Source organism: Centroberyx affinis, unplaced genomic scaffold, assembly GCF_046629955.1.
Source record: "Centroberyx affinis isolate AG114_WGS23_722 - 3 ecotype Tasmania unplaced genomic scaffold, CSIRO-AGI_Caff_v1 ptg007894l_1, whole genome shotgun sequence".
Lineage (NCBI taxonomy): Eukaryota > Metazoa > Chordata > Actinopteri > Beryciformes > Berycidae > Centroberyx > Centroberyx affinis.
In genome coordinates this window covers 42,296-69,534 of record NW_027283962.1, presented here as the reverse complement: position 1 = coordinate 69,534, position 27,239 = coordinate 42,296, and the positions used below count along the sequence as shown (strand labels likewise).

The 27,239-nt window shown below is 43.0% G+C and overlaps 4 protein-coding genes across 6 annotated transcripts; 2 read left to right on the top strand and 2 right to left on the bottom strand.

Annotated features, from left to right (window-relative positions):
- Nucleotides 1-4,460: 4,460 nt before the first annotated feature.
- On the bottom strand, nucleotides 4,461-10,403 carry LOC139639882 (stonustoxin subunit alpha-like). Its single transcript, XM_071514032.1, has 6 exons — nucleotides 9,985-10,403; nucleotides 9,131-9,134; nucleotides 8,502-8,582; nucleotides 7,738-7,857; nucleotides 6,805-6,853; nucleotides 4,461-6,480 (listed from the first exon to the last, which is right to left on the bottom strand). Exons 1-6 carry the CDS (start codon nucleotides 10,401-10,403, stop codon nucleotides 5,927-5,929), a joined length of 1,227 nt encoding a protein of 408 aa, XP_071370133.1. The 3' UTR covers nucleotides 4,461-5,926.
- LOC139639888 (uncharacterized) lies at nucleotides 7,381-10,551 on the top strand. 3 transcript variants are annotated; one of them, XM_071514041.1, is made up of 4 exons: nucleotides 7,381-7,578; nucleotides 7,683-7,761; nucleotides 8,297-8,650; nucleotides 8,912-10,551. In XM_071514041.1, the coding sequence occupies exons 1-4, from the start codon at nucleotides 7,475-7,477 to the stop codon at nucleotides 9,068-9,070; spliced, it is 696 nt and encodes a 231-aa protein (XP_071370142.1). In that variant the 5' UTR covers nucleotides 7,381-7,474; the 3' UTR covers nucleotides 9,071-10,551. The 3 variants fall into 3 exon arrangements, with proteins under 3 accessions (XP_071370142.1, XP_071370141.1, XP_071370144.1); XM_071514040.1 differs by having other exon boundaries at nucleotides 7,683-7,791; XM_071514043.1 differs by having other exon boundaries at nucleotides 7,683-7,791; nucleotides 8,297-9,054.
- Nucleotides 10,552-11,364: 813 nt separating this feature from the next.
- LOC139639897 (protein TsetseEP-like) lies at nucleotides 11,365-14,858 on the top strand. Its single transcript, XM_071514050.1, has 2 exons — nucleotides 11,365-11,452; nucleotides 12,536-14,858. The coding sequence occupies exon 2, from the start codon at nucleotides 12,543-12,545 to the stop codon at nucleotides 13,545-13,547; it is 1,005 nt and encodes a 334-aa protein (XP_071370151.1). The 5' UTR covers nucleotides 11,365-11,452; nucleotides 12,536-12,542; the 3' UTR covers nucleotides 13,548-14,858.
- A 1,849-nt stretch (nucleotides 14,859-16,707) lies between these two features.
- On the bottom strand, nucleotides 16,708-27,018 carry terb1 (telomere repeat binding bouquet formation protein 1). The gene is made up of 21 exons (XM_071514031.1): nucleotides 26,856-27,018; nucleotides 26,515-26,646; nucleotides 25,850-25,981; nucleotides 25,545-25,605; nucleotides 25,314-25,432; nucleotides 25,036-25,164; nucleotides 24,307-24,459; nucleotides 24,086-24,217; nucleotides 23,737-23,862; nucleotides 22,940-23,082; nucleotides 22,745-22,843; nucleotides 21,741-22,210; nucleotides 21,547-21,617; nucleotides 21,298-21,396; nucleotides 20,586-20,810; nucleotides 19,646-19,729; nucleotides 19,455-19,520; nucleotides 19,323-19,364; nucleotides 17,962-18,044; nucleotides 17,321-17,476; nucleotides 16,708-17,211 (listed from the first exon to the last, which is right to left on the bottom strand). Exons 1-21 carry the CDS (start codon nucleotides 27,016-27,018, stop codon nucleotides 17,179-17,181), a joined length of 2,718 nt encoding a protein of 905 aa, XP_071370132.1. The 3' UTR covers nucleotides 16,708-17,178.
- Nucleotides 27,019-27,239: the final 221 nt, after the last annotated feature.

The following is a 27,239-nucleotide window of genomic DNA, read 5'->3' as shown; positions in this document are numbered from 1 at the left end:
TTGCAGGGAGAGGATTGTAATTAGCATTTTGATTGGAGTCTTAACCAGGCAACTGATTGTTCTTATTAGTGTGTGCTTAAGGATGAAATTAACATACTTAATTTGGCACAGTCTATGGGTGAGTGAGCCAGGTGACACTGCTCGTTGTAAACACCTCTTTCTCTTTCAATCTCTCCATTCTTTCCCTCTTTCAAGACGCTTTTCCTTTGTTTCATATGAGCGCATGCTTGTGTTTTCTGCGCGAGTGCACGTACGGTTGGGTATGTGCATGCGTGGGTGGCAGTGTGTGTGTGTGTGTGTGTGTGTGTGTGTGTGTGTGTGTGTGTGTGTGTGTGTGTGTGTGTGTGTGTGTCTCGTATTGCAAATCATCTTGTTTGTCTGAGCAAAACGATGAGCAGTCCAGGGCAGGGTGACCTTTAAGGTCAGGGATTACATAGCAGAACGTTTAGTCAGATATAAAGCAGCCTTCATCACGTTGAACATGACAGTCCAACAACTAGCCTACATAACAACAGGGTTCAGAGGTTGAGGGATCCCAAGGGTTCTTTAACCATCTCCAAGTGGATTACTGCCACACTGATGCGCTATCCGGACTTGCTTTGGATCCGTGCCACTGTCACTTGATGTGCTTGGTGCAATAAAGCACGACAGATAAAACAAATTTAGAGAAAAAAAAATACTTTTATCCGCTTCCAAGGAAAAGTCATTATGGCGCCAAGAGGCTGTGATTGGCAGGAAATCCCTGTGGATTTGGCCTATTACAGTTGATGAGGAAGTACAGTACCATTCCCGTCTTTAATAGGGCGGAACAGATTACTGTGTCCCAGTGACTTCTCATTTATCATTAGACTATTGACTTCTAAGTGTTTTCTGTCCCTACACACCCAATTAAATGAGGCATCTTTTATTGCTGCTGCTTGCTCCATGGGTCTTTGATGTTGCAACTGTAGATTATGTCACAACTAATCACCCTCATGCCCAGTCCGTTGTGCCAAATCCTGCAGTCAGCCGAGGAGGCCAACACAGGTTATCTAGCATATCAGGTCAGCAGCAGCATTAAACGCCTCTGCTGCCGCCTAACTACGGCATAGCTTACGGCCTTTTTCTGTCTTTAAGTGCCTTAAAGCTGTTCTTCAAAAAGATTAAATACCCAAAGACGTCTTTATCTATAACATGAAATGGAATACAGGCCATAATTCGTTGCTTACATAATATCCAGCCTAAGGTTCGAAGGCAGACAGTTGTAGGAGCCCCAGCTATTGAGTGTAAACACAAACAGCCTATTCCTGGACAGACTATGTGATATCAAGCAGCGCGGGACAGCTGACGATAAAGTTCCATTCTTATCTCTAGCCCCTATGACAACAGATTAGACAACGAGATAGGAAAAGACGACCTCATTAGTCAAATGTCAGAAAAACAACCGGCTATAAGCCATCAAAATCATGGGGAAATCCATTGTATAGAGTTAGGGTTAGAGGGTTAGATATATTTGGAAAATGTTGGTTACTTTGAGATTAGTGGTTCCCTCCTTCGCTTTCACCACAACCCCGTATATGTGTGTATATATATATATATATGTGTGTTTCTCTGCGTATTAGTATCACTTCTCCTCTGCAATCTCCATAAGCCGTTTCTGCTCATCCGCTGCGTCCATGGAGTGCTGCATGTTTACTGTATTAATATAAATTCTCATCATATGGTTTGTTGCATGTGGCGTCTACCTTGCATCCTCAAAGCTGAGATAATTTTGGCACAGAGGCAGAAGCAATCACAGACACACACAATTCTCAGGTTTTAATTCCGCTCTAAGCTGCCATTTGCTAACTTTTAGTGACATGCAATGGGATACACACTTAATATCCTAATGCCCCACTCCACACTTATCCCTCCTCTTTCTTCCTCTAACCCTCCTCTTCTGCTCATTTTGAGATGCACCCTGAACTGTGCGCTTGTTTGTGCGCAAGCAAATGTTTTGAAGGGAAGTGAACAGGGTTTTTAGTTATTCAGGATATGTCATGTTGCTCATCTGGGAAATTGGATCCCTGAAGCATTTTCTTCATTTTCAAAGATGAAGTAGGCCAGGATTGAAGAAGTCTTGCCGCACAAGATTGAAAGGAACCCAGTCACTGAAAGACATTTTTGGCAAAGCAACCCTGAAGTGAAAGTGATTAAATATCCCTCATTGTTCCATGTTGGAGTGTGGCAACCTGTTGGTTCAGCAAACTGAAGTACATAGGATGTCTACTAATTGGCTGTTCAAATCTAATCGGAAATCTTTCGGTTAGATTTGAACATACAAGACGTGCAGTGCTGCTGCTTGAATAATAAACTGCGACATTTTCATATAAATAAATATCCATTTATCCAGCTCCAGCAATAACCAGCGATAACAGCCATGGCTGTACACACAAAGAAAAGACTGGTACCTACAGAAACTGAAACTTCATCAACAGAAGATGGACGTGACAGTACTGGACACACTGTTTGATTACCAACTCATCTCTGGGATGTGCAGCTATGAGTGCTTATCACCAAAATAAAAAACAAAACAAAGATCTTGCGGATTGCCACTTTAATGAAAAGCAACTCCAACATGCAAATATATATAAATATGCACACAAACTCTCTGAGCTGAAAGATTGTGCTTCACGTTGTCTTTGAACATGTCTTTATGCTAGGAATAGTTGGCTACCAAGTAGAACCAACTGGGAGCGAAAAGACTGCCTTCGGCTAATAAGTGACTTCCTCTTGTCCTTAGGTGTGTGACTGAGTGTGTGTGGCTCACTCAGACGTCTAATGTTGTTGTCCTTTTTTGCTATGTCAGTTCTTCCTCTTAACAAAGCTGCTTTTTCTACTCAGATAAAGGAATCTCATTCATTACATATTTAATAGATAAAGAAAGAAAGAAAGAAAGAAAGATCTTACAGCAGAAAACCCACTTCAGTATATGTATTCACATGCATACACACAGACATATACAAGTGTATACTTATACACACACACACACACACACACACACACATGCACCAATATGATGCTGTGGAGGATCTGTCAAGAGATGAAAGAGTGTCTCCCTCATGTCACCCTGCTGCAGTACCAGTGGAATATCTTCAGTCAACTTACACATACCGCTCTTCCTAAATCACGCTCGCTCGCGCCATATGGCCAATCACGACGAGCGTTCCTCGGACAGATGGCCAATGGTGATGACCCTTACTCAAAGCAGGGTTAAACCCAGGAAGAACAACTACCAGATTAGTCTGGTTCTCCCCAATTAGGGCCCTCTGAGTAAGAATGATCTGGCAAGAAGCACAGGATATGAGATGTGAAGAGGCGGCTGTGGACAGAGAGGGAAAGGCATGGGTGAGATTAGGTGAACATATGAAACCCAACACTGTCTGGCTTACAAAGACTTGTCTGATCCACAAGTCATCTATCTCTCAGACATTGTTTCGTGGACAATGGCTGCTCATGTCTGGAAAGGTTACAGAATGAAACACAGGGTGAAACAAGAATTTGCAGAACATCTATTAAACACTGGTGGAAGGTGCAACCCCAAATCTTCTATGGGCCCCTTTGAAATGGGGCTCAACAAAATAATAATTTAAGCCTAAAAGAAAAAGATCTTTATCCCGGACATCAACATCAAAACAATTTAAAACAGAACCACAGCACTGTGTGAGATACTCTCATGGCAGCAGGTTTTCCAGCCATTTTGAACGTGTTCGACCCACAAATTCGACAGGCAATAAAAAACAGTGACGAGCTTCACTCCATTAGCAAACAAAATCTTCTTAGCACACGGCCTAATCTGAGGATGTGGCAGCAGGCCTGGAGCAGGATGAGTCCAAGGCCACTTTAGGGTCTTCAAAGATTTTTTTTTTTTTCAATTACATCATGTGTAATTACATGATTTTAATAATAGCAATGACTTATAAATAATATTTTAGAATATTGGTTCATACTTTATAAACAGGGGATAATGCCATTCTTATTTAATTTAAATATAAGAGATTGATAAAATGCAACTGTCTCAGAACCCCAACCTGATACCCATGGTGTTTTTGTAAACCAGTTAATTTTTGGAGCTAATAATTAGCAACCTGCACCTAGTGGAATTTGAGTTATCCGATGGTGTTGCCTACAAAAATAAATAAGTTATTAGGGATGGGATTAGGGTTAGCCCTAGGGCTAACCCTAAACCCTAACCCTAACCCTAACCCTACGCTATATGGGGTTCACGATTCGATACAACCAGGATATGATTAATAAATAAAAGTTCAAAGACAACAAAGTCTGACTGTGCAGAATTATGTTTATTTCTGAGCCACAAATCTTTCTAGAAATGGCATTGGCTTGATAGAATATAAACAACAATTTTAAAATGTCATTACAAACTGCAAATAATATAATATCAATTAAATAATATAATATCAATGAAGAGCTCATTTGTGATTACTACAGCAGAATAAAATGTAGCTAATATACCAATTTATTTTTCTGCCCCACGATACGTATTGTCACATTTTTGAATTGTAATATATTGAATTTCGATATATCATCTCATCCCTATGGACTATGAAATGTGAAAATGTAGTTCAGTAACATTACATAGTCATCAAAAAATGCCTTTGTGAACATCAGTTGTAAATAATAACCTGTGTGGATCATTTTACTTGAGGACACCAATAAGCAAAACTGAAAGGAGTCATGGGAGGTTTGAGGATTTTTTCATTTAATACCAGTTCAATCTTCTGGTTGCGTGTTTACTGGCCGTTCCTAAAATGCGTTGAGAGCTTTAGGGAAATTGACATTGTGCATGCCTTTGGCTGTTAAAATGCCTTTTGCCTTGAGATTTTTTTTTTCCCTTTTTTCACTTTTTAATTTAGTCAAATATACAAAGCTGGTCTTTGCAATCAAGGCCTAAGCGCTCGTGGGGGAAGGGGGCTTTAGAAAAATAATTAAAAGGCTGGACTGAGAGGAGAAGGCAGCTTTGGGTACAACGTGAAAGAAAGTGAGAGAGCGATATAAGGTTGTTTTATATAGGAGCAAGTGAGGGACGGGGATAAAAAAGACAGAAAATGAGAGACAGAGAGGGAGAAAGAAAAAGGAAAAGAAAGAGGGGAAGCGAGACTCCAGGGGTTATCACCCCACATGCTGTGCCATGCGGCTGGACTAGCATGGATCACCTAGACCAGTAAACAGGGACAGAAGTCATCAGTGCTTCAGTATGCCAATTCATACTCACAACACATTTCAACAAAAAACATTACACATTCCCATATCAGTCTTTGAGGAAATGTTGCTTCATGGCTGACCAATCCAAATATCCGATGGAGAAATAAGAAATAACCAAATGACCTCAAGGAAGAAAAGAGTAGTGTAAAAATCAACAAGCAGCAGAAAATGTGTAGCTGTGCTGTGAGGACAGACAGGAAAGGGGAAGAGAGGTGAATTTGGATGATCAGACTTCATGCACTTTTAATTACACAGCATGCTGCTTACAGCCCTGATTAAATGTCCACGACAAACTGTACACTGTGTGTGTGTGTGTGTGTGTGTGTGTGTAGGGGGTGGAAGTGAGTTAGGGTCGTGGGTTGGGTGGGGGTGGCTGGGGCAGAGAGAGAGATAGAGAGAGAGATGGTGAAAGAGAGAGAGACAGGCAGACAGACAGAGAGAGAGATGGAGAGAGAGAGAGAGAGAGAGAGAGACAGACAGAGAGAGAGATGGAGCGAGAGAGAGAGAGATGCTGTGGTTGCACTTGGGAATATTATGCCTCTTACAGCCAAACATATTTTTAACCACGTATTTATTGAAACCCTATGAGCTCTTTGACTAAGTAGGGCAGTAATTAGTCACTTCAGCAATAGGCACAGCAGCGATAATGTGAACATGAGAGACAACTGTTCTTAATCAATATGCATTAGTCTGGATCGGCTTGATTGCTCTCCAGGGGCGTCAGTATCGAAACGCCGCTTCCGTCCCCGATGAGAAAGCCGGGGTGGAGGGGCTGAGTGAACGTGGTCTGCACTCTGTGGATCAGCGTCATTTTGCCCGAACCACAGACGCTGTAGAAGGACAGAGTTCCCGCGCTGTGGTCCAGGTACACCCCGACTCTGGGACTGGGATCCGCCACAAGCTCCTCCCACATGTCGTGAAAGACGGAGGAGCTGCTGTGAACACACACCAAGCTCCAGGCGTGCTCGCTGCCCCCGAACCAGCACTTCACTCCGTCCCCTGTCCGCCTGATGTCTCTGTATGAGACGGCCACGTTGACGCACCCCCCCGTCCACTCCACCTCCCAGTAGTGGGTCCCTGACAGAGCTTCTCGACACAGGACCTGGTAGTAGACTGTGAACCGGTCTGGGTGATCGGGATAGGGCAGCGCCTCCGTCGTCTCCGTTACCTTTCTGTTTCCTTCAGACAGGCTCAGGTGCTCGTTGACTGTGTTGGGGTCCAGAGTTAGATGGCACGAAACTGGAGGAGAGGAGAGGAGACGAGAGGAGAAGAGAAGAGAAGAGAAGAGGAGGGGAGGGGAGGGGAGGGAAGGGAAGAGGGGAGAAGAGAAGAGAAGAGAAGAGAAGAGGAGAGGAGAGGAGAGGAGAGGAGAGGAGAGGAGGAGAGGAAGGGAAGGGAAGGGAAGGGAAGGGAAGAAGAGAAGAGAAGAGGAGGGGAGGGAAGGGAAGAAGTGAAGAGAAGAGAAGAGAAGAGAAAATCTCAGCTTGAAGTTAACCTCACGTGTGGTGTGTGTGTGTGTGTGTGTGTGTGTGTGTGTGTGTGTGTGTGTGACATTACACTCACACTTTAGGAACTCCTCTCTTGTTTTAGGCTCAGGAACAGACTCCATCTGCTAAAAAGATAGTATCAAACATACAATGAAAGAGCTAACAGCACGAACTCAAGTCAATTTGTTTTAAATAAACTTTTCAAGTCCTTTAATAATTCTGGATGCATTTGAAGCTAATTCCAAACCATGTACGTTGTGATCAAGGAGGTTTTATATTGTTGTGATACTGCCCGAGTATATAGTTAATTTCCCAGGAGTGAGCGTCCACGTAGTGTTGTGATTAAACCGCAGCGCTCTACCGCCCCCTAATGGACAAGACTGCGACTAGCACCTGATAACACACAATCGGTACATTCGGTACATTCATCAATGTAAAAGCAGAAATGTGTACATTTGAACCACTACCTAACCTTTATTGTCACCTTAAACGAATACACTTTTTATAAATTAGATTTTAAAGATGATAGTTTGTGTTTTGTTGTGCATTAATCTCTTTTGTCCACCGAGTGGCGCTAAAAGTTTAGCCTACCACTCTCTCCTTTGCCTGCTGTGTGGTCACATGACTCATCAAAACACAAAACTACATGCTATTTTCCCCCATCCACTTCATGATGGACATGTAATACAGCTTCGGCGCAGATATACAAAGTACCGTAAAGCTGTTTAACAGTAAATAAAGCCAACATGTCGGACAGGCACCGGGTGTTGCCGTCCTGGATGGCAACGGAGGAGGAGAAAGCGAAAGAAAAGGAGCCACTGAAGGCCAGGAAAAGGAGGAGAGTTTCGAGGTAGTTCATGTTAAAAAAAACACCACAGAGTCGCGGTATTATTGCTTTAACTGAGGTTTAAGATATCCCTTTAACTAACCAATATGCTACTGATGTGTTTTCAGAGCTGCCTTCTACTGTATGAACGAGAAAGAGCTGGTAGAGGCGGCTGTCTCATACCTCGCCAATGGTGCCTGCGGAGATGTAGGTCTTCTTAATGGCCGACAGGGGGCGGTATGTTTTGGCCACAATGAAATGGCAGTTTTGGGAGCATCTTGCTTCCTTAATTTCATGTATTCCCTGTTGAAATAGGATATTGGGCAGGGATTATTTGAAGTGTAAACCAATAGGATATCAGTTAGGGAGATAAAGGCAGTTATATTGATGGGAAGGGGGAGGGGCAGGATTGTTAAAAAAAAAAAAATCTGTGATAGTTTTATTGGTTTGAATTTTTATTTACGCCCACTGGCACTATGAGGTCACCATTAAAGATACACTGTTTCCCAGGAGTAAATATAATGATTTTTATTTTATTTTTTTTAATCTAAAAATACATTTTGTTTGGTTGTTATGGTAAAATAAAGTGTATATTGGCATGGAAAATTAGTGAATAAGTCATTTTTTCATTTCATTGTGACTTTAAAGTATATTTCAACATCATTTACATTTGCAAACATTAATTGGACAATTTCTTGACCTATTTTGAAATGAATGTGATATGTATATTTTTCCCATACAGAAATGTGTCCTCAACTTGAATGATTCCTCCACACGGGTTGAAGACAAGACAGTAGACACCATTGTGAGTAAAAAGGAGAAACCCAGCAATTCAAAGAAGACAGAGCGAGTAACAGAGACTTTGGAGGACTTCTTTGACTCTGATGCCCAGGAGACGACGTACGTTTCAGAATCAGACTTGGACATCGCTGAGGTGGAAACGGTACCGTACATCGGCAGCCCGCCGCATCAGCAGGCCGAGGGTCAGAGGTCAGGACCAGCTCAGGATCACAGCACTGTGGTGAACGCTGTGAAAACAGAGGAACGCTCACAGACACCGGTGGACACAGCAGATGAGGACGACGCCTTTCGGCTGGTGCGGGAAATTTTTTTCACCTGAGAAAATAACTTTGAGCGTCACTGAAATGTGTGCTGTCACCCTTGTAACATATTACACATCACATATGGTATTCCTGCTATCTTGAACAGTTCAGACTGGATTTGTGATTGTCAACATGTCAAAGCTGAAACAAGAGAGCCAGGACTCTTTTGATATCATCAAGAGGCAAATTACAGCGCTGATCCTTTGATACTGAATGTGAGACTGACTGTGACAGTGTCCATGGTGGTTTTACAGGGACGTTGGCACATTTCCAGCTTTATAACAGTGAGTAAGTATTCTCAGCTTAGCACGGTGCAGCATGGTGGCCGAGAGGTTAGAGACCGTCCCTCAACCGGAAGACCAGAGTTCAAGCCCTCGTGTTGGCAAGTATCCACCCTGCTGAAGTGTCCTTGAGCAAAACACTCCCTGCCAGTTCGAGGGCCGCCATTCTGTAGCTGAACCCTGACCTCTGACCTGCCTGGAGGGGGGCAGGCGAAAAGAGAGAATATCCCTGCAAGGATCAACAAAGTATCACATTAAGTCGGTGAAGCGGCTTTTTCACCAATTTTAATCTATAAGGCTTTAATCCATGGTGTCATCAAGAGTCTTGACGACTTTATACATTGTTCACAGATATTGAACTGTCTAAGATCATAGGAATATGATGTTATGTTTGTCATAGAATGAATTTCTGTTCGCTAGACCATAGACTGAATTTTGACACTTTGACAAATGATAAAATAGCAGTTTAAAAATGTATTGTATTTATTTACCAAAGTCTATGCATTTTATGTACAAAAAAACACAAACATCAGAAATAAAAGCCTTTTCCCTACAAGCAGTGTCAAAGAAAGTAGGCCATAATGAGGTCACTTACAGGCTGACTAGTTGCTTCACAAACCAGTTTATCTAGAACTCAGAACGCTGTTCCAGCATGCAGAGGGCAATTATGATTCATTTGGTTAAACAAAAGACAGGGCTTGAAATAGGTAGTTTTTCAAAATACACCATTATGATAAATCTCTTGGGTTTTCGCCAGTGTATTCTCAGAAGGAAAGATTTGGACACCCTTGGGTGACAATGCAAAATTTATAATTCTAATGGTAAAAACCAACGTCTTTTGGCTAAACCCTTGCTCGAGCACATTTGCTGTATAATCCAAATTCCCCTCCTGTTCACCAAGTGTACATGATTTGTTTGTTTCGTCCATTTCACTGCAGAGTTCAGGCACCTTGGTCGAACTGAGGCTGCAACAGTTGTGTTTTAGGTTGCCTTCATCCATCTATTCCCAGTGAGCCGCCAGCCTCGTCCCTGACACACAAGTAAACGCAGCTGTGGCGGCCAGCTCGGCGCACACAGCCACACAGGTATAGTACCACACTGTCATGCCAGCCAGGCTCACATAGGACCAGTAGAGTCCCACGAAGGTGGTGATGCCGATCAGGGTGAGGAGGCTGGCTGCAGCCTGGCACACCGCGCTGAACCACAGCGTTCCTCGGTCCTCGCCATAAGCCGCTAAGAGCAGGGCCAGCAGGGCAAAGGACATGAGCACCAGTGGAGCGTATAAACACAGGATAACCGTTACTCTAGGGATGTTAATGTTTGTCTCAGGAGCAGCTCCACTGGTGTCACTCTCACCGCAAGACAGTCCGCCATCTTGACCCACTAGACAGAAGAGGAAAGGGCTGATGAGGGCTTCGCTGGACTGGATGAACACACCAGCAAAGACTATCAGGGAGGTTAACATCTGGGTGAGGGGGAAGAGGAGGAGAAGCAGAGGAACCCATGACAGCCTCCTTGTGGACTTCATCACAGAGAGAACAGGGCACTGTTGGGCCTTCTGACCTCTGACCTGTGACCTTGAGGATGTATTTGATGACAAATTGACAAATAAATTAAAAATAATATAAACACTACCATTTGCAAAAAAATCCTGAGAAATATTTGAGCTAGTACTTGTTAATATGTGTTAAAATGCAGCATTTTATTGAAAACACTCTTAGGCTACTGTTACAGCCTATAATTGTATATTTCCATGAACTTACTGCAAATAAGTTTGGAGTAATCAAGTCCAGGGAAGAAACAGCCTCGAGTGAAATGGTTGTTGACAGTGTAGCACGCATTTAGGCTGCTAAATGTGTCACGAGGTAACGTTCAACCTAGTAGATCAGCTGATCATATGATATTTCAAAATGATACCAAAAGGACTCTGGTCGGCTGCGTCACTATGCTACTTTCACTTATAAAAACAGCAGTTTCATAATGACCACGAATAGTCAACACACAACAAACATTACCATATCCAAATTTTAACACAGGTGCAGGCCATTACCATACAAAAATTTTGTCACGGGTGCAGATTTGTCATTATTAACATATCAAAACTTTGACACAGGTGCAGATTTGTCATGGCCAAATGTTAAATTACGATTGGTTCATAAATATTGACTTGGTCCGACAACGTCCTTGTTTTAGACAAATGGCCCATGTCATGCCACGGTTTCATTTCGTTTTGCTTCTACTCACGTCAGTTAATTCAGACAGAGAGCGACGACAGTGTCAGAGACCTCACTCGGGAAGTTATTGTGGTCGGGGTGTATCTGGTATTTACCATTCCCTCGCAGGGTGGACGCGCAAGGCTGTGGACGCGCACGACGCGCGGCCGCCTTTCCCAAGTTCTGTCTCGCTGGTGCGCGCTTCAACATTCAGTTGGATGTGCAGACCTCTCCAAGTCGCGAGAGTGCAAGACCTCCCGTCCCGTTCTCTCCTTTCTCTTCACCGCTAAAGATTCATAAGGTTGGTTTACCAATTTATTTTTCAACAATGCACGATGTAGTTAGTGTTTGTTTTCCCTCCTGTTCATTTCAGATAGTTTTAACAGCTTGTTCAGCATGGGAGGGAGGCGGGGTCGTCTGCAACTGCGCCTTTGTTCTTTTTGCTTTTAATTTAATCTCAAACCGAATGTCCGCGCATTGACCGATAATTAAAAACGATGAACACAATGATAGTATCGGCGTTGTGTGGGGAAAATGTTCGCGAGGTGATTAAAAAATATAAGCGAGTTTGGTTTGGGCTGAGAACGAAATCTGGGTGTGTGGATCCGTGGTTCTGATAGACAGCAGCTGGAACAAGGTGTGGTTATTTTACAGGACAATTAGCAATTAAATTAAGAGAAGGAAAACTACAGCCTTAACTCGATTACCATTTCTTTTCATTGAGGGGAAGCTATTAATTGGGAAACATTTAGCCTTCTGCGCACATGACATAACTTGTCCAGGATTAATCTTGTCTGGGATTCAAGACCTGACAGTGCAATATCCAGTCCTACGGGACAAAATAATTGCGTAAAAGTGGTGTTTTCAACGGTGACTACTCCTGTTCTTGGTTGAGCCTTAGGCACTCCAGGACCCCATGAACATGCACATACTATTGACATGCCCATCTCCCGATACTACAGCACACACGTGATTGCACTCCGGGAAGGGCAAGGAAGAGTACATAATGTTCCACTACATGCAAACTTGCATCTCTTTGGTTTCCCATTTAGACGCTTTCTGTTAGGCACATTACCTCTTTTACCATTTGTTGTTATTGTAGCCTGTAACAGAAAAGTGCACATTCATGCATTCAGATAGACCACAACTTCTTTTGGCAACAACCTAAACCACAGAATTTGTCATTTAACACGATTTCTAGATATCTATTGATGACCCAGTTGGAGGAATTTGTCCGTCCCTATTTTCATTGCTGCAAGAATCTGTTGAATTCCAAATCCAGTGGGTGTAGCCTGTTAGTTGATCCCCCTTTGTGTGTGTGTATGTGAACATTTTGTCCTCATTTTATTTCATTTTATTCTAATCCTTGACTCCTCCTGCATAGGCTCAGCATGGGAAACAGGTCCAGCAAGAGGCGGGAGGCCCCAGCCAACGGCGCAGAAGCTGCTGCCACTGAACAGAAGGCAGCAGAGGAGCCGGCGACGACACAACAAGCAGAAGCCTCAGTGATACCGCAGGGTCAGGAGGCCGTGGAGCCAGAGAAACCAGCTGCGGCGGCGGAGGAGGAGCCAGGGGCGGAGGCAGCGGCGTCTGAACCGGCTGAAGAGTCTGCACCGGAGATCAAAGCAGAGTCTGAACCGGAGGCCCCCGCTGCCTCAGCCCCACTGAGTGATGGTGAACCAGAGCCCGTGGCAAAGGAAACCCCAGCCCAGCCTGAGCCAGAACCTGAGCCTCTGGTCTCAGCCAGCGAACCCCCGGCCCCAGAACCCGAACCCGAACCCGTTGTGGAGGCACAACCTGTCGCAGCACCTGAGGTTGCCGCAGAACCAGCCCCAGAACCTGTTCCCGAACCGGAGCCTACCCCAGAGCCAGAGCCTGTTGTGGAGGCAGTCCCAGAGCCACTCCCAGAGCCGGTCCCAGAGCCAGTCTCGGCCCCAGCTGAGGCTCTGGAGCAGCAGGCAGACCTCATGACCCAGGAGTCTCTCCCTGAGCCAGATCTTTCCTCAGCCCCCTTGGTCGACCTGGGCGTCCCCGATCTCAATTCCCAGCCCATCAACGCTCCTCCCGCCCCTGCCCCGGCCAGTCTGGATGAGCCGTCAGACGTCCCAGCGGACGGGGAATGCCAAGACGCCATTGAGGCCGAAGTGAATTCCACGCCTGTCCCGGAAAAGCCTGTAGAAACCTCAGAATCTCTGGAAGAGCCGGTGGAGCCGGAAGGCGAGGCGAATTCGGAGCAGCTTGTGTGTGATACCAACAACGAGGAAAGCGTCAGCGGACTCTTAAAGCACTTAGACCTGACAGGAAATGACCTCGTCAGTGACCTCATTCCCAACGATGTCAAGATCCCTGACGACATTCCCATCACAGACATGAGCGCTTCCACTGAGCTGATGTGAATCCAGAGAGGAGGAGGCAAATGAAACACGGAAGAGGTGAATGGACATGATGGATCAATCTGTAAAAGCCTCTTAACCCTTTACTACATGAATTCTGAAATAATTACGGACACAATGTTTTTTTTTCTCACAAAGTGGCCTAATAAAGAGATTTAGCTCTTTGAATTTTTAAAAAATTATTTCCGTATGGCATTAGAACATGGTGCAAAATGTTGTTTTTCTTTTTTTTTTATTTCAACTTCCAACATTTTTTTTTCTTGATGGAGTCAATTGAACATCTCAACAACTTTATGTCTTGTCAGTTTTAGCACAAAATTTATTTCTATATAGAAGCTTACAGGAGGTGTAATGGGAGAGATTCAATTTATGATCTTGGCACACAAGCAAAAACTGACACGCAGTTAAATAGCGTTATGTAATTGCAAACAAATCAGAGCATTTTTTTAGGAGACCAAAAATGCCCACAAGGGTGCAGATTTGCCTGATGTTTGAATCACAGGCAACAACTTTTGATATGTAACCATGTTTCATTGGTGAAAAATGATATCCATAAGTATCCATACATGAGGGTTTTTTTTTGATTATTCTAGGACAAATGTCGACATGTTGTGTTAGTAGTTAATAGACTTATAGGAGCACTTTGCAGCCACCTCTTCAAAGGTGTGTGGGCGAGGGTAAAGGGAAGGGATTTGAGTCAAAGTGTGTCATCGGACAACAGATCTTCCTCTTCACAAATAAATCACCAAACCAAAATTTAAATGAATTGTCTTGAAGGTGTGTGAAGAAACTGTCGCCATATGGCCGCACCATGCAGTAAAAGGTTAAAGGCAAATGAGGAGAAAACAAAAATTACAACTTTCATGTTTGTCTTGTGCGAAAGGGAAAAATAACAGCTTCTTGTAGGTGATGCAGGTGTGTAGCACTCATATGAGTTAATGCTAAAATGCCTTGTGGGACTACGTGGGTGAATAAAGGGATTTGTGGTGAAAGACACAGAGGGGACGGGCAAGGGAGAGCAGTTCAATGAAATAATTGAGACCTATAGGCATACCACTGTATAGAAGGACCCAAGTGTCCAATAAAATGTCAAGATGCTTGCCACAGTGTGTTCACCTCATGGTCTGGCGTGGGGTTTTGAATCAGCCTGCATGTCGTAACACACTCATGCTTGGACTCTCTAATATTCCTCTTTCTAACTCTGAAACGGGAAGTGACCTTATTGTATTTTCGACTGTGAGAGGCAGTGGGGGGAGTTATTTTTCAAATAATGGCTTGCTTCAGTTGCTTGTGAAAATAAAATAAGATTATTCCACCCAAACGTGTGTTTATGTTTATGGACCCTGGAAGAAATACCGTTTCCATGTTGTCACACTATCTCTGTGATCTAAATAATGGCATAAATTTGCAGATCAAGAGCTGAGTTTGTCTTGGGGATATATTGGCTGATAAAGATATGCAGTGTGCCAGGGGAAGTGTAAGTTAGCAGCTTAATATGCTTAGTGAGCCAACAGCTGGCTTGATTTGTACATTCATTAGTTGTTAGGCCACGAAGCTACAGATGTAGTTGTCTGCTCATCCCATTAATTTGAATGTGGAATGTGATTTTAGCTGACGTAAAAAGTGCAGAGGATAAAGCATGGGTCTGTTTATGCACATATGGAGCTACTATATGGAGGGGCTTTTCTTTCTCCCGGTTATATAGCGCTTTGTATGTCAGCCCAGCCCAGTGATCTACATGCTAGAGACACAGACAAACCATGTGTGCACACATGGAAATCAAATTCCTGCCAACACAGTACATAATATGTAGACAGAGACAGTGCCTTCTCACAGGGAACGGGCCGATGAATGTGGGAGAGGGGAGGGAAGAGAAGGGGAGAGACGAGGCCACATTCTTTCCAAAGGAAGGGGGTTTTCGGGGGGCCTGGGTCAAAAGTCTCCAGTGTGACTGCGTTACGGCGCATGAGAAATCTGCTCCTCACATACCTCTCCCACCACACGCTCCCTGCTCTCACTACATTGCTATCCCAACATTTCTACATAGTAGTCAATGGATCGGTATGAGAGAGGACGGAGAAGTCTGCCTGCCTTAAAATAGAACATAGAAAAATAACTTATTTGCTTTGCTGATGCAGCTACAAAATCCTATTAGAGGAATACTAACTAAAACACACGTGCTCCTCTTGTAACGGACTATGGTTCAATATTTGATTTGAACAACAACAGCTTTGCCTGCAACCCACAAACCACACGAAGACTAACCTGTGATGTCACCAAGATGTACAACTTGAAGCCACTCCATTAATAACATGGTGTGTGATTTTGTAGACTGAGATTTTTGAACTTTTCCACCCAAATAAGCAATATTTTTTCTAAATCAGAAAGTCTCTGTGGGTGCCCTCACTGTCACCTCTTCTATCTTTTCCAGTTCATTCTGACTGGATAAACATTAAGGCAACAACATTATGCAGGGACAGATTTAGGGCTATGCAAACATATTTGTAGCTATGTGGGACAGTGGTGAAATTTCACCAAGGCAAATTGAAGTGTTGGCTGGGATAAGAAAGACATACTGAGATCCAGTGGTATTAAACTCAGCATTCTGTCTCCTCCAGCCTCTCCCAGCTGTAACCATGGAAGTATTATATAGGCTGTAACAGCCCAGGCCTCAGGGCAGGGCAAAAGGGGAAGTCCTATGGTTCTGACAACACATTGATGGGTCCCTATGGAGTGGGAGAGGCTCTCCTCAGACAGTGATCTCAGTCAAGCTAGCCCTTAGTAAAGGATAGAGTTAAGAGACTGAGCTGCTTCTCGATGCACACAGAGGATAGACGATAAGCGGCACGATTTGCACTATTTGTGATTCCTGTCATACCAGAGGCTTTCAGCTCAATAAACAAAACTGCTGGACTTGAGTCCATCCTCTCCTTGTTGATTTCCTGTCTCTCCATGGACTGTGATGGCCAAAGCACAAAAACAAAAATAACAGAGCTTCTTAGTATTTGTTTGCGTGACACTGTATGGTAAGAAAGTAAGACAAACGGGACACTTGGCTCACCCACAAGTCACATTTCAGTTTATTTAAATTTTATGAATGCTGGTTTATAGCCTTTTTACATCAATCTAATGTGAAAATTTAAATCAATCTATATAAAGGACACAAGGAAGATGCTGATGGAAACTTAACGAGACTGAAAGTAGAAAATATGTCGGAAATTTTTCAGACACGCAATTCAGAACAAAAAAACCTACAATGGGCAATATCTGTGAAAGGAACAGAAACTGCTACAGAAACTATTTTAATGCATTAGTAAGCAAAGAACACAAACCGAACTTGATACTGGGAACACTGTACAGAAGTCCTTTAAAAACTGAATAAACAAATACTCAAGCCCTAGAATGAGAAATGGTCAGCCCACTGCAGGTTTTTATACAAAATATACTGTAAAGATCAGACTCATTTAAAAAATGAAAATATATTATGACTGTATGAAGTATATGCTGCTTTGGATTATTTACAATCAATACAGTGTTTCAGACTGGATAGAGTAAAGGTCTTTCAGATAAATCAAAGCTGTTTATTTACAGAGGGCCATTATTAATGGGCTGTTCCAGGATCTCAGGGCCAGGATTATGTACAGCCCACATCCTGGGCTTTAGCTTTCTGGGGAAAAAAAACAGAGAGGACACTCAGGCAATTAATCTCAATGCAATCTGACAGTTACCAAGGAAAAGATCAAGTATCTTATTTTAAGTTGATTTGCTCTTGTTACCATTATCCGCCTGTATTTCTTAGCCAGGTCAACATTGGTGCGTCCAGGTTGGAAGGGGTACAACCACAAGATGGAGTTCCAGGAGAAGCCGCAGGTCTTCACCCCACTCAGTAGGTAACGCACCTCTTCATGGGTGAAGTCTGTCCTCTTCCTCCGCTAAGAATGAAGGAATAAAGGTGGAAGAGACGAGAAAGATAGCAGTCGTTCGTGTGAGTAAAGAGTAGGCAAGAAGCCTGCAGAAGGACAGATGGGTGTGGATCATGAGACAAATCCCATACGCATGAATGCACATGTGCACGCACACGGATACAACATGCAGTTCCTCCACTTCTGCACATGTGCAGTTCACTCTTTCACTGGATTCAGATGCAGGAGACCAAAAGACAAACAGATTGTATAGTGTGTAAATTTCTTCTCTGACTTCACGCCGCCTAGATACTAAAACACTGTCTGTCTTAAATGATCTCTCCACTATACATCTCCTACCTTCATTCTACAGATATTTTTCTGCACCAAGATGCAGAGCAGGATACATTCACCACATTCAACAGCCTGTTGGAAAGCCTATGATAGTAGACTAGGGAGTAAATAATTAACCATGTAATTATTTGACAGAAAAATGTATTCTCTTAAACTCTTACAGTGGAACAGGACTCTCTGCTAGGCTCAGTCTTCGGCGTATCATCTAGAGCACAATCTCGATTATCAAGATGTGTTCTTCTCTCTGTATTTTGAAAGATAGGAGAGCAATTGTGTGTGTGTGTGTGTGTGTGTGTGTGTGTGTGTGTGTGTGTGTGTGTGTGTGTGTGTGTGTGCGTGTGTGACAAAGACTGAGTGAGAACAGGCCAAGTACAGATGTTGTACACCTCATTCTGTTACACAACAAGACATCAACGGGCCTCAGACTAAAGTGAATAGAAAGACAATTTGTCTTTTCTCTCCTCTTTCTGTCTTGCCCCCCCCCCCCCCCCCCCCCCCCCCCCCCATCGGAGTGACATTACGTCATCCGTCACGCCTAATACAGCGGCCATGCAAACAACAATAGAGGAGGAGAAGAACAACTAGAGGACTAGAGGAAGGGAGAGGGAGGGACAGAATAAAAGAAAAGGGGGAGAGAATAAAGACAGAAAAGGAGTGAAAACAGTGGAGACAACAGTCATACAATAAAAGATGTATACTGGACAGACAGAATGAGAGTGTCTTCTGGACAGTGGAAGAAAAAACAGATCTAACAATGAAATGGGATTAGACGAGGGTGTGAGGGGACAACAGATCTGGACTGGAGTACTTCAGACAAAGAGAGGCAGTTGAAAAAGGCATTATGCTGAGAAGTATAGAGATACAGCATGAAAGCACAAAGAGGCCTAGCACAACAGACATCAATAACCTCCACTACCACACTACAACAACACAGTAGAAATTCAGCTATAGAAAGTCTGATCAAGAGTAAGTGAATTGACACGAGACTGGAAAAGTAGGAGGGGAAAAATGGAGTTGGATGGCAAGAGAGAAAACACTGGAATGTTTGGGATTGAAGCAGTAGTGCAGCATTAGGGGAATATAACCCCATAAACACTATTTACCCTCACAGTATAATGAAAAGTACAGAACATGTAAATCTACAACGTGGAACAGACTAAAATGCCGGTCCTTTCACAACCCTGTCACTGCGATAGCACAAAAGCATCAGGCCACACACTCTCTCTCTCTCTCTCTCTCTCACACACACACACACACACACACAGGGTGTTCTACAGAGTGTGAAACAGCTTAATACAGCTGTGTTGCTCTGAACCAGCTCTGGCCTGCGCTGTGAGAACACTGGCTGGCGTTCAACATTCCTTCTGTTCTTTAGCCAGTCTGCTGCCAACAACACACTGGAGAGGACAGCTCCCACCACAGGCTCTCTGTCACACACACGCACACACACACACACACACTTAAACAAATTAAACGAAATATCCATATCTGAGCCATAGATTCAGCAGTGAACAGAACATACCTCCAGGGAGACAAGGCATTTTCAGAGGAGTCAGGCTTATACCTGAGAGGGGGAATGACAGGATCACATTCCAAATGTCAAGGACAGGTACAATAAATATGTTGCTGTTGTATGATAGTGTCACATATGTACCTTTCCTGTTGCGAGCGGTGAATTTGTTCATTTCAGCTCCTCTACGCAGTGGAGTCAGGGAGATGCCTAAAATAGACAGAAATGAGACATGAGGGTGGACCCTCAACACCATCAATTTATTTACAGACTAAATACAAAGAACATTTTGGGAGAGACAGACTGCTATCTGCACTCGTGTTTATGATTCTTACCATTGTAATTCTTCCTGTGGTGTTTCACTGGTAGGGAGCCGTTTGGCTGCCCCGCTCCTTTACGTACGGGAGTCAGAGAGACCTCTGTTACAATGGAGCAGATATTAGACATTTTAATTTTACAATTTTACAGCATAGCAATAATTACAGAGAGAGTGTGTTCTTTACTGATAATATAGGTGCAACAGTGATGGAGCTATGGACGAGGCACCCTAACCCTAACCCGACAAATTCTGTAAAGTAAATAAAATATGAATTTTATACACCGGCTACCAATGCATGTTTACTGTCTGAAAAGTTCTCTTCCAATTGGTCTACACTGCAAGGCTTCCCATATATTGATCATATGTGGCTGCCCAAGAAATTTAATCTACCAAAGCAAAATTTTGTTTTTCACTTATTTCGAGTGCTGTGGTGCACTGAGCTGGCACTCAAATCATCAACATAATTTACAATAAATAAAAAAAGATTTAATGCTCTTAAGCAATGAAAGTGTGTTAGTGACACACAATCACCATAATTTATTGCAACTATGATGTACTGCATAGAGAGGCAAAGTTTGAAACGTAGCCTCACAATGCCCTGAGGAGGTAACACATTTGTATTACATTTGTATTTTTGCTGTCCTGTACATTTGCCTCACAAAACTAGCGATATGCCAGTTTTACTATAGATATAGCCTACTTATAAATATAAATGTACACACAACTGAACACTGAACACTTACGTCCAAAGAATATTTCACTACCCTCCCCACCCCCCCTCCCCCAACACACACACACACGCACACCAACCTGTGGAAAACACTGTCCGTGCTTTACAGTAATTATCAGCATGGCTGGAATGTGCTCTTTGACCAATCAGGTTGCTTGACTGAAACTATAACTGTTTAATAGAGGGATTTACTGTATGTGTGTGTTCAAATGTTCACGCTTCCTACCTCTCCAGTGTTCCCTGCTTCTCTGCGGCTCTGCTTCTGAAGCTCTGTCTGAGTGTGCGTCTCTCTGCTCCTGGGACTCTCTCCTCAGCGGCGGGTCGCAGTGACGAGCCCTGAACCTCTGTGTGGCCTCCTGGAGAACCTTGTGCATGTCGCAGCTGTGGAGGCAGGAGCTCTGGAGAGCCGCAAACGTCCTGCTGGTCACCTCCTCAAAATGCAACACGCAGCCTGGAGGAGAGAGAAGAGGGGTAAAGGGAATTGCCTTTACATTCATTTAGCTGTGGTGGCCTCTCACAGCTCAAAAAAGTTAATTAATACAATAAAAATTCCTCATCTGGCCTTATTGCTCAGCCCACCTGTAAAAAAAAACAATTACAACTGCAGCATAACTGTCCATACAGGAGGATAGAAAGGTCTAAAATAAAGCCATTCTTAAACTGCAACACCTAGTGGAGCTGATCCTGGAATGGGTCCAAGAAGTGAACTTGAGTCTCAAAAGTCCCAATATCCACAAACAATTCTACAGGAAAAACTGCCAAGACCGGGCTATTCTTTGCATTAAATAAATGTAAAATATCACATGAATTGTGGCTGAAATAGAGGAAGTAAGAAAATTCACACTGATATACCGGAAAGGTTGACCTGACTCCCACTGACCATTTGATAATTCAAGATGGAAAGTATTTAACTGAGGTGTAGCTTTATGTTCTCCTACCTGAGCACCTGATGTGAGATGGTGTGTGTAGAGCCACTGGGTGCTTTCCCATTCTCCTGTTCTCACTGTCCAGCAGCTCAGAACATAAAGACAAGGCATCTAAGAGAGAGAGGAGCTGTTATTACTTGGAGGAGAAGAGCTTGAAATTAAATATCTAATAAAAAACAAAATTCCAGCATAGAAATAATTGCGTTATCTGCTGTTGAATAATAACAGTGTGTGCTAAAGGACTGAAGCAATGTTTTCTACCTTCATCATCAGTGTATTTCTTCTCCTTTGGTACTCTGTGCCTCACTGGCGCTGGGGGCTTAAACACTTGACTAAACAGAGGGGGAAAAAAACAAAACATGGGAGTCACATCGCTCATTGTAAGCCATCTGTCATTTGAGCTTATCTGGTCAACTAGTAAACATGATCACTGTTACTGAGCCCAGTCTACTGACCTGTCTGCTGTGTGTGGCTCTCCGACTCCCTCTAGTGATGTTACATGGGAAGACATCAGGGTTCGAGTACCCTTGCACACTGAACACAGCACACCACCTCCATCCGGTGCTTGTCCTGGGACCCCAACTCCAGTATAAGCCGCTGGGGCAGACAAGGTGTCACTGTTGATCTGATAACGCTCTGCCTGAGAGCATTGTGCATTTTTAGCCTTCTCTCCCTGAGTATTTAAATTGGAGCTCTCATTCTTCCATTCCCTTGTGCTGTCCCTCTTGTGCCTCAGTGATATTCTGACAGTTTCAAGGTTGCTATCACTCCCAGTTTCTACATCATCAGGGGTGCTGGTCTGTCTATACGCTGTGTGCACTCTTTTATTGCTTTTGTTCTGGTGTTCTGGTTCTTGCACTCTGCTGGCAAGTGCGGATTTCTGTGTGCCATCATTGGCTTTGAATATCTGCCGTCTTGCGTGACCCTAATAAACAACACACATATTACAGTCTGTGATACACAGTAAATGGCACGCTTGAACTGAAATGAAATTATACAGTGTATGAAATGTGTATGCCAAGGTATTTCATAATTCAACAGCTCAGTGTGTTGTTACCTCTACCAAAAGATGCAGCGCTCTGTCTCTGTGTTGAATCTCCTCTCTCTGACTCCTCTCTGCTCTCACAATCTCTCTACCTCTCCTCTCTAGGACAGGCTGCACTGGAATAGATTCCCTCCAACACTCCTCACACCTCTCTCTTTCAACATCTCTGCACTCTCCTCCTCCTATCCTCTCTTCTCTGCATCCCCTCAGGTCAACAGAAGAAACTGGAGCGATCTCTCGGTGGTTCTTCCACTTCTCTTCTCCTCGTTTGGGACCCATCCCGTCTCCTACTTCTTTCCATCTCTCATTTGTCATCTCTTCATCTCTTCTGAACCACACCTCAGATGTATCCCTTTGCCTTGTCCCTCTCTCCACTAGACTCTCCCCACCCCCTCCACTGAATGCTCCCTTTACCTTCACCGAAACCGGGTATGAAGGTAAGGGTGAGGGTAGAGGTCCCAGCTCTTTTGTTGGACTTGGTGAGCCCACGTCTCCCTGCTCATCCTCAGCCACCTAAAGATAAACATAAGCACACATCATGAGTCACCATGCTGCATCTTTTTGCCGATTAGACTGTGGCCATTTGTGTGCTGCGGATGCGTGCCTGACCTTCGCCTGTCTCTTCTCTAACAGGTCAATCCTGTGCAGCAGCTCTCTGGCTGACCTCCAGTAACCCTCCATGTTTGTAAGGGGCTCCACAGCTTCTTCCTCCCCCTGTTTTACCACTGAGCCTGGCACTCCCAGGGACATTGCTTCACATAGGAAGACAACCAAGTCACTGACACACACTTACATTCATACCTATGGGGAATTTAGAGTCTCCAATCCAGCTGATTTGCATCTTTGAAACACATGAACATGCAAACTTCACACAGAAAGGGTGCTAGCTAAGATCTGAACTCAGATCCTTGTTGCCCTGAACCGGGTTTCCCGCAGGAAATGTGGTAGTCAAGATGGTAGTGGCTGACTAACCTAAATAAATATCACACACTCTTAATGTTTTCTATCTGCCACTTCTCTTTAATATGCAAGAGTAAATAAATTAGCTTGTATTGTGTTTGATTCGTCAAATTCATATCAGTGTACTTGGCTACCATAGTATACCAGTAAATGAAGGGAGGAAGTGCAAACAGTTTGCAATTAGATTAGATGATGTTGTAGCAACATAGGGGGTTTGGGATTTTCTGGGGGTTTACAGACTAGTCGGGATGTTCTTTTGTCAAGGTGGCCGACCTTGATGGCATATCGCTGCAGGAAACCCTGCGACTTACATTTACGAAATAAGAAAATAATAGGCTACTGCTAATTAAAGCCTATTAAGTCTACTGTCTTCAATGTAGAGTCCATCTTAAAAGGATCAACAAGACTGAAATTCTTGTGAAATGTAAAGGTGTGTTTTGACTCACTGGCCTGTTTGCAGGTCTGCAGTATGAATGTAGCAGCCTTCCTAAGCTCCTCACTTGTGGACTCAGTGAGTAGAGTAATGATGAGGGGCAGGCCTCCACACTGCACCAACTGGGACTGGTGCTCCTCTATAGACAGGGACAAACACACAAAAGGGAGATCCTCAGTACTAAGATATCACAGAGATTGAGGCTGAATTGTAACCTTGAAGAAAGGAAGTGTTGAACTCATTCTAAGTTGCTCTGGGTGAGAGTGGCAACAAAGTGCCTAAAATGTAAACTGTAAATCAGAGATAGCAACACTAACTGAAATATATAGACACAGACATCACATGCTACTGTGAAGTCCTACCAGAGGCCTCAGTGCAATGGCCCAGGGTGAGCACCACAGACAGCCTGTCTCGAGGGTCCAGGTTGGGGCTGGACAGCAAGGAGAGGAGCTGGGGAACTACACCATACTGAGCCAAACCTGTGGCCAGAGCAGCTAGAGAGAAGAGATTTTTAATGGAGAAGGAGATGCTTTTTGGATGCTTTAATGAACTGTAAATGTGTGTGTGAGAGAGAGATGCTCACAGTTGTCAGTGATGCAGGCTGACAGGGTCTTGGTCATAGTGACAGACAGCTGGCAAGACAACAGGCTTTTCTCTGCCTCAGATGCTAGATGAACCAGCGCAAGGATCAGAGTTTCCAAACCCCCTGAAGCAGAAAAACTCTCCTGGGCACAAGCTGCAAGAACAAAGAAATGGTGAGCATTGAAATAATAGATTTTTGGTATCATTTTAGACAATTTAACTAGACTACATAAAAATGTTTGGTAACACTTTATAATAACCATCATTAATAAATGGTAAATTGATAGTTAATTAAACTTTAGTTAATAGTTATTTTACTGTTAACAAACAATGAAATGATCATTAATAATGTTTACTAATTATTAGTAATGCTATAATTTATGTTATTTTATCATTCGTTTGTAATAATAATATAAAATCATTTGTTTATAAATTATATATTGTATCATAGTTTTTTACCCTTTTTACCGTCTCTTATCAGCTATGATACAATATATAATTTATAAACAAATGATTTTATATTACACAAACGAATGATAAAATAACAAATTATAGCATTACTAATAATTAGTAAACATTATTAATGATCATTTCATTGTTTGTTAACAGTAAAATAACTATTAACTAAAGTTTAATTAACTATCAATTTACCATTTATTAATGATGGTTACTATAAAGTGTTACCAAATGTTTAGAATCAGCCCTGCTCTATTCCGCCTCTTGTACTTACAGTTGTTGGCAACTGTCATTGCTATGAAGGAGCATATGGGCTGAAAAATCTCAGTGCGGGGGAGAGTAATCTGCTGAAGCCAGGTTTTCACTATGGGGAAGGCTGCCACACAGATACGCTGACCCTCCTCTGGAGGACAAAAGACACAATTGAGCAAAACTTGTTTTTAGCTTTGTCCAGATATAAACCTCCTGCATCGTCCCTTTATTACATCTATAAGAGGTGGTTAGGATGGTATATGCGTTGACTACAAAACACAAATAACCAGACAACTGTACCGTTCTGAGGGTTGTTGACACAGCCACAGAGAGCGCTAGATACAGATGTCCAAAGCTGGCAGGTTTGAGTAGCATTAGCCAGTTTCAGAGTGCCGTCTGTGGAGAGGGGGAAACTACTCCTGCAAAGAGAAATGTTATTAACCTTGTATGAGTGTGAAAACATGCACAAGTCCATAAAAGGCAAACTCTGTTGTAACACAGTGTGTAACATTGTATAGTGTCACTATTTACCTGAAGAGGTCCAGGAGAATGTCCAGGCAGCCAGTGGTCTGGGCAAAGGTCTGTCCTGACTCTACGATAGCACATAGAGAAACATGAGGGCTACACACATCTGTTAAACAACAGCTGGATTATCATATGGTCAGAAACCTTGTATTCAATTTTCCCTTTGTTCCACTAGATTTTGTTTCTTTTATGACCTTGTGATCAAGCTAATCCAAAGAAAATGTAGTGTAAAGTGTAAAAAATGCTTGCACATCAATGGGACTATCAGATAGTTTAAAGCTTGTTAAGTCTTTCTCGAGCCTAACTCTTACTGTTGTTGGCTACCAGCACAGACAGCAAATAGACAGCCACTCTCTTCTGTGTCAGTGGGGTGTCTTCTTTCATCAACCAGCCGGCAAGGTCTGAGAACGTCTCCTTTCTGCACAGAGAGTTCTTGCAATACACTAGCAGAAGGAAAGAAGCACAATATATGAATATATACAGTAAGTCCTCTACCGTAAAATGACTTATATCTGAAAGTGCACAGTACCACATTACATGAGTCAGACAGCATCTTTTACAGATGGCTGTTGTTTACAGATAGACAGTCTTGTGAACACACACAATGTTTAATTAGTCAGCGTCAAACATTTCAAAATAAGCTTTTAAATGTAATTAGCGCTTTTCAATCTTTTTTCTATTCATTTTTTAACTGTTGATATATTTTACTGTACTAAAAAACAATTACAAAAACAAGTATGACAGTCTCATTTTGAAAGCAAAAAAATTTAGCTTACAAAAACAGTCAATATATCAAAATGAGTGGATACACTGTGCTGCTTGCTAAAGCCTGCAATACACAGCAGACTGAAAAAGGTTGGAAAACAGGAAACAATCAATTATTCTATGGCCGCAACTACAGAATAAATTAACTTCAAGAATTGTGAGTTATGCACATTACAAATACAAGGACACCCACGTACACACACCCACCTACCATTAGTCTCAGCTAGTGTGCCAAGTGTGAAGAGCGCAGTCTCCTTTACATCTGGATGAACAATACTGGACTTGGAAAGGTTATACACAAATACCACACCTCCCATTCCTCTGAACAGGTCCACATTATTCTCTGAAATATTGGAAAAGGAATGGAGAAGACAGTTGGGAGGATTCAAATATATATACTTAGAAACAACATCAAGGTATTGAGCTTAATAAACATATCACAGACTCTACTAAACTAACAGCTGGTTTGATTTGATTTAGGCAAATCAAACCAGCAATGAGTCTGACTGAGGAGCTGCAAGGTGTGTTTCCATAAGACTGTGTCAGTCTGACCTTTCTTTTCACAGATTGAGTAGATGGTCAGGAGAGCTTGTTTCTGCAAATCAGGACATTTCATCTGATATTTCAGGCACTCAAGCAGCAGATTGAGATCTGTCTTTGTGGCTGTAAGAGAACAGAACCGTGAACACAGACCAGACAATAGCTGGACAGACATTTGAAATGATAAAATGTTTGCAGCACTTGCTTCTATCAGCAACAGAAGTTGCACACCTGGAGATAGCAATTACCGTTAGGCTACTTACTGTTAAGGCTGGTTCTGCTACCATCCATGTTCCTCTTGAAATGGCCTTATCTGTGGTGTAAAAGCCATAACGTAAACAAAGGTTAAAGTTTGTCCCAGTAACAATCTAATATTAACTTAAAATACATCTCTCA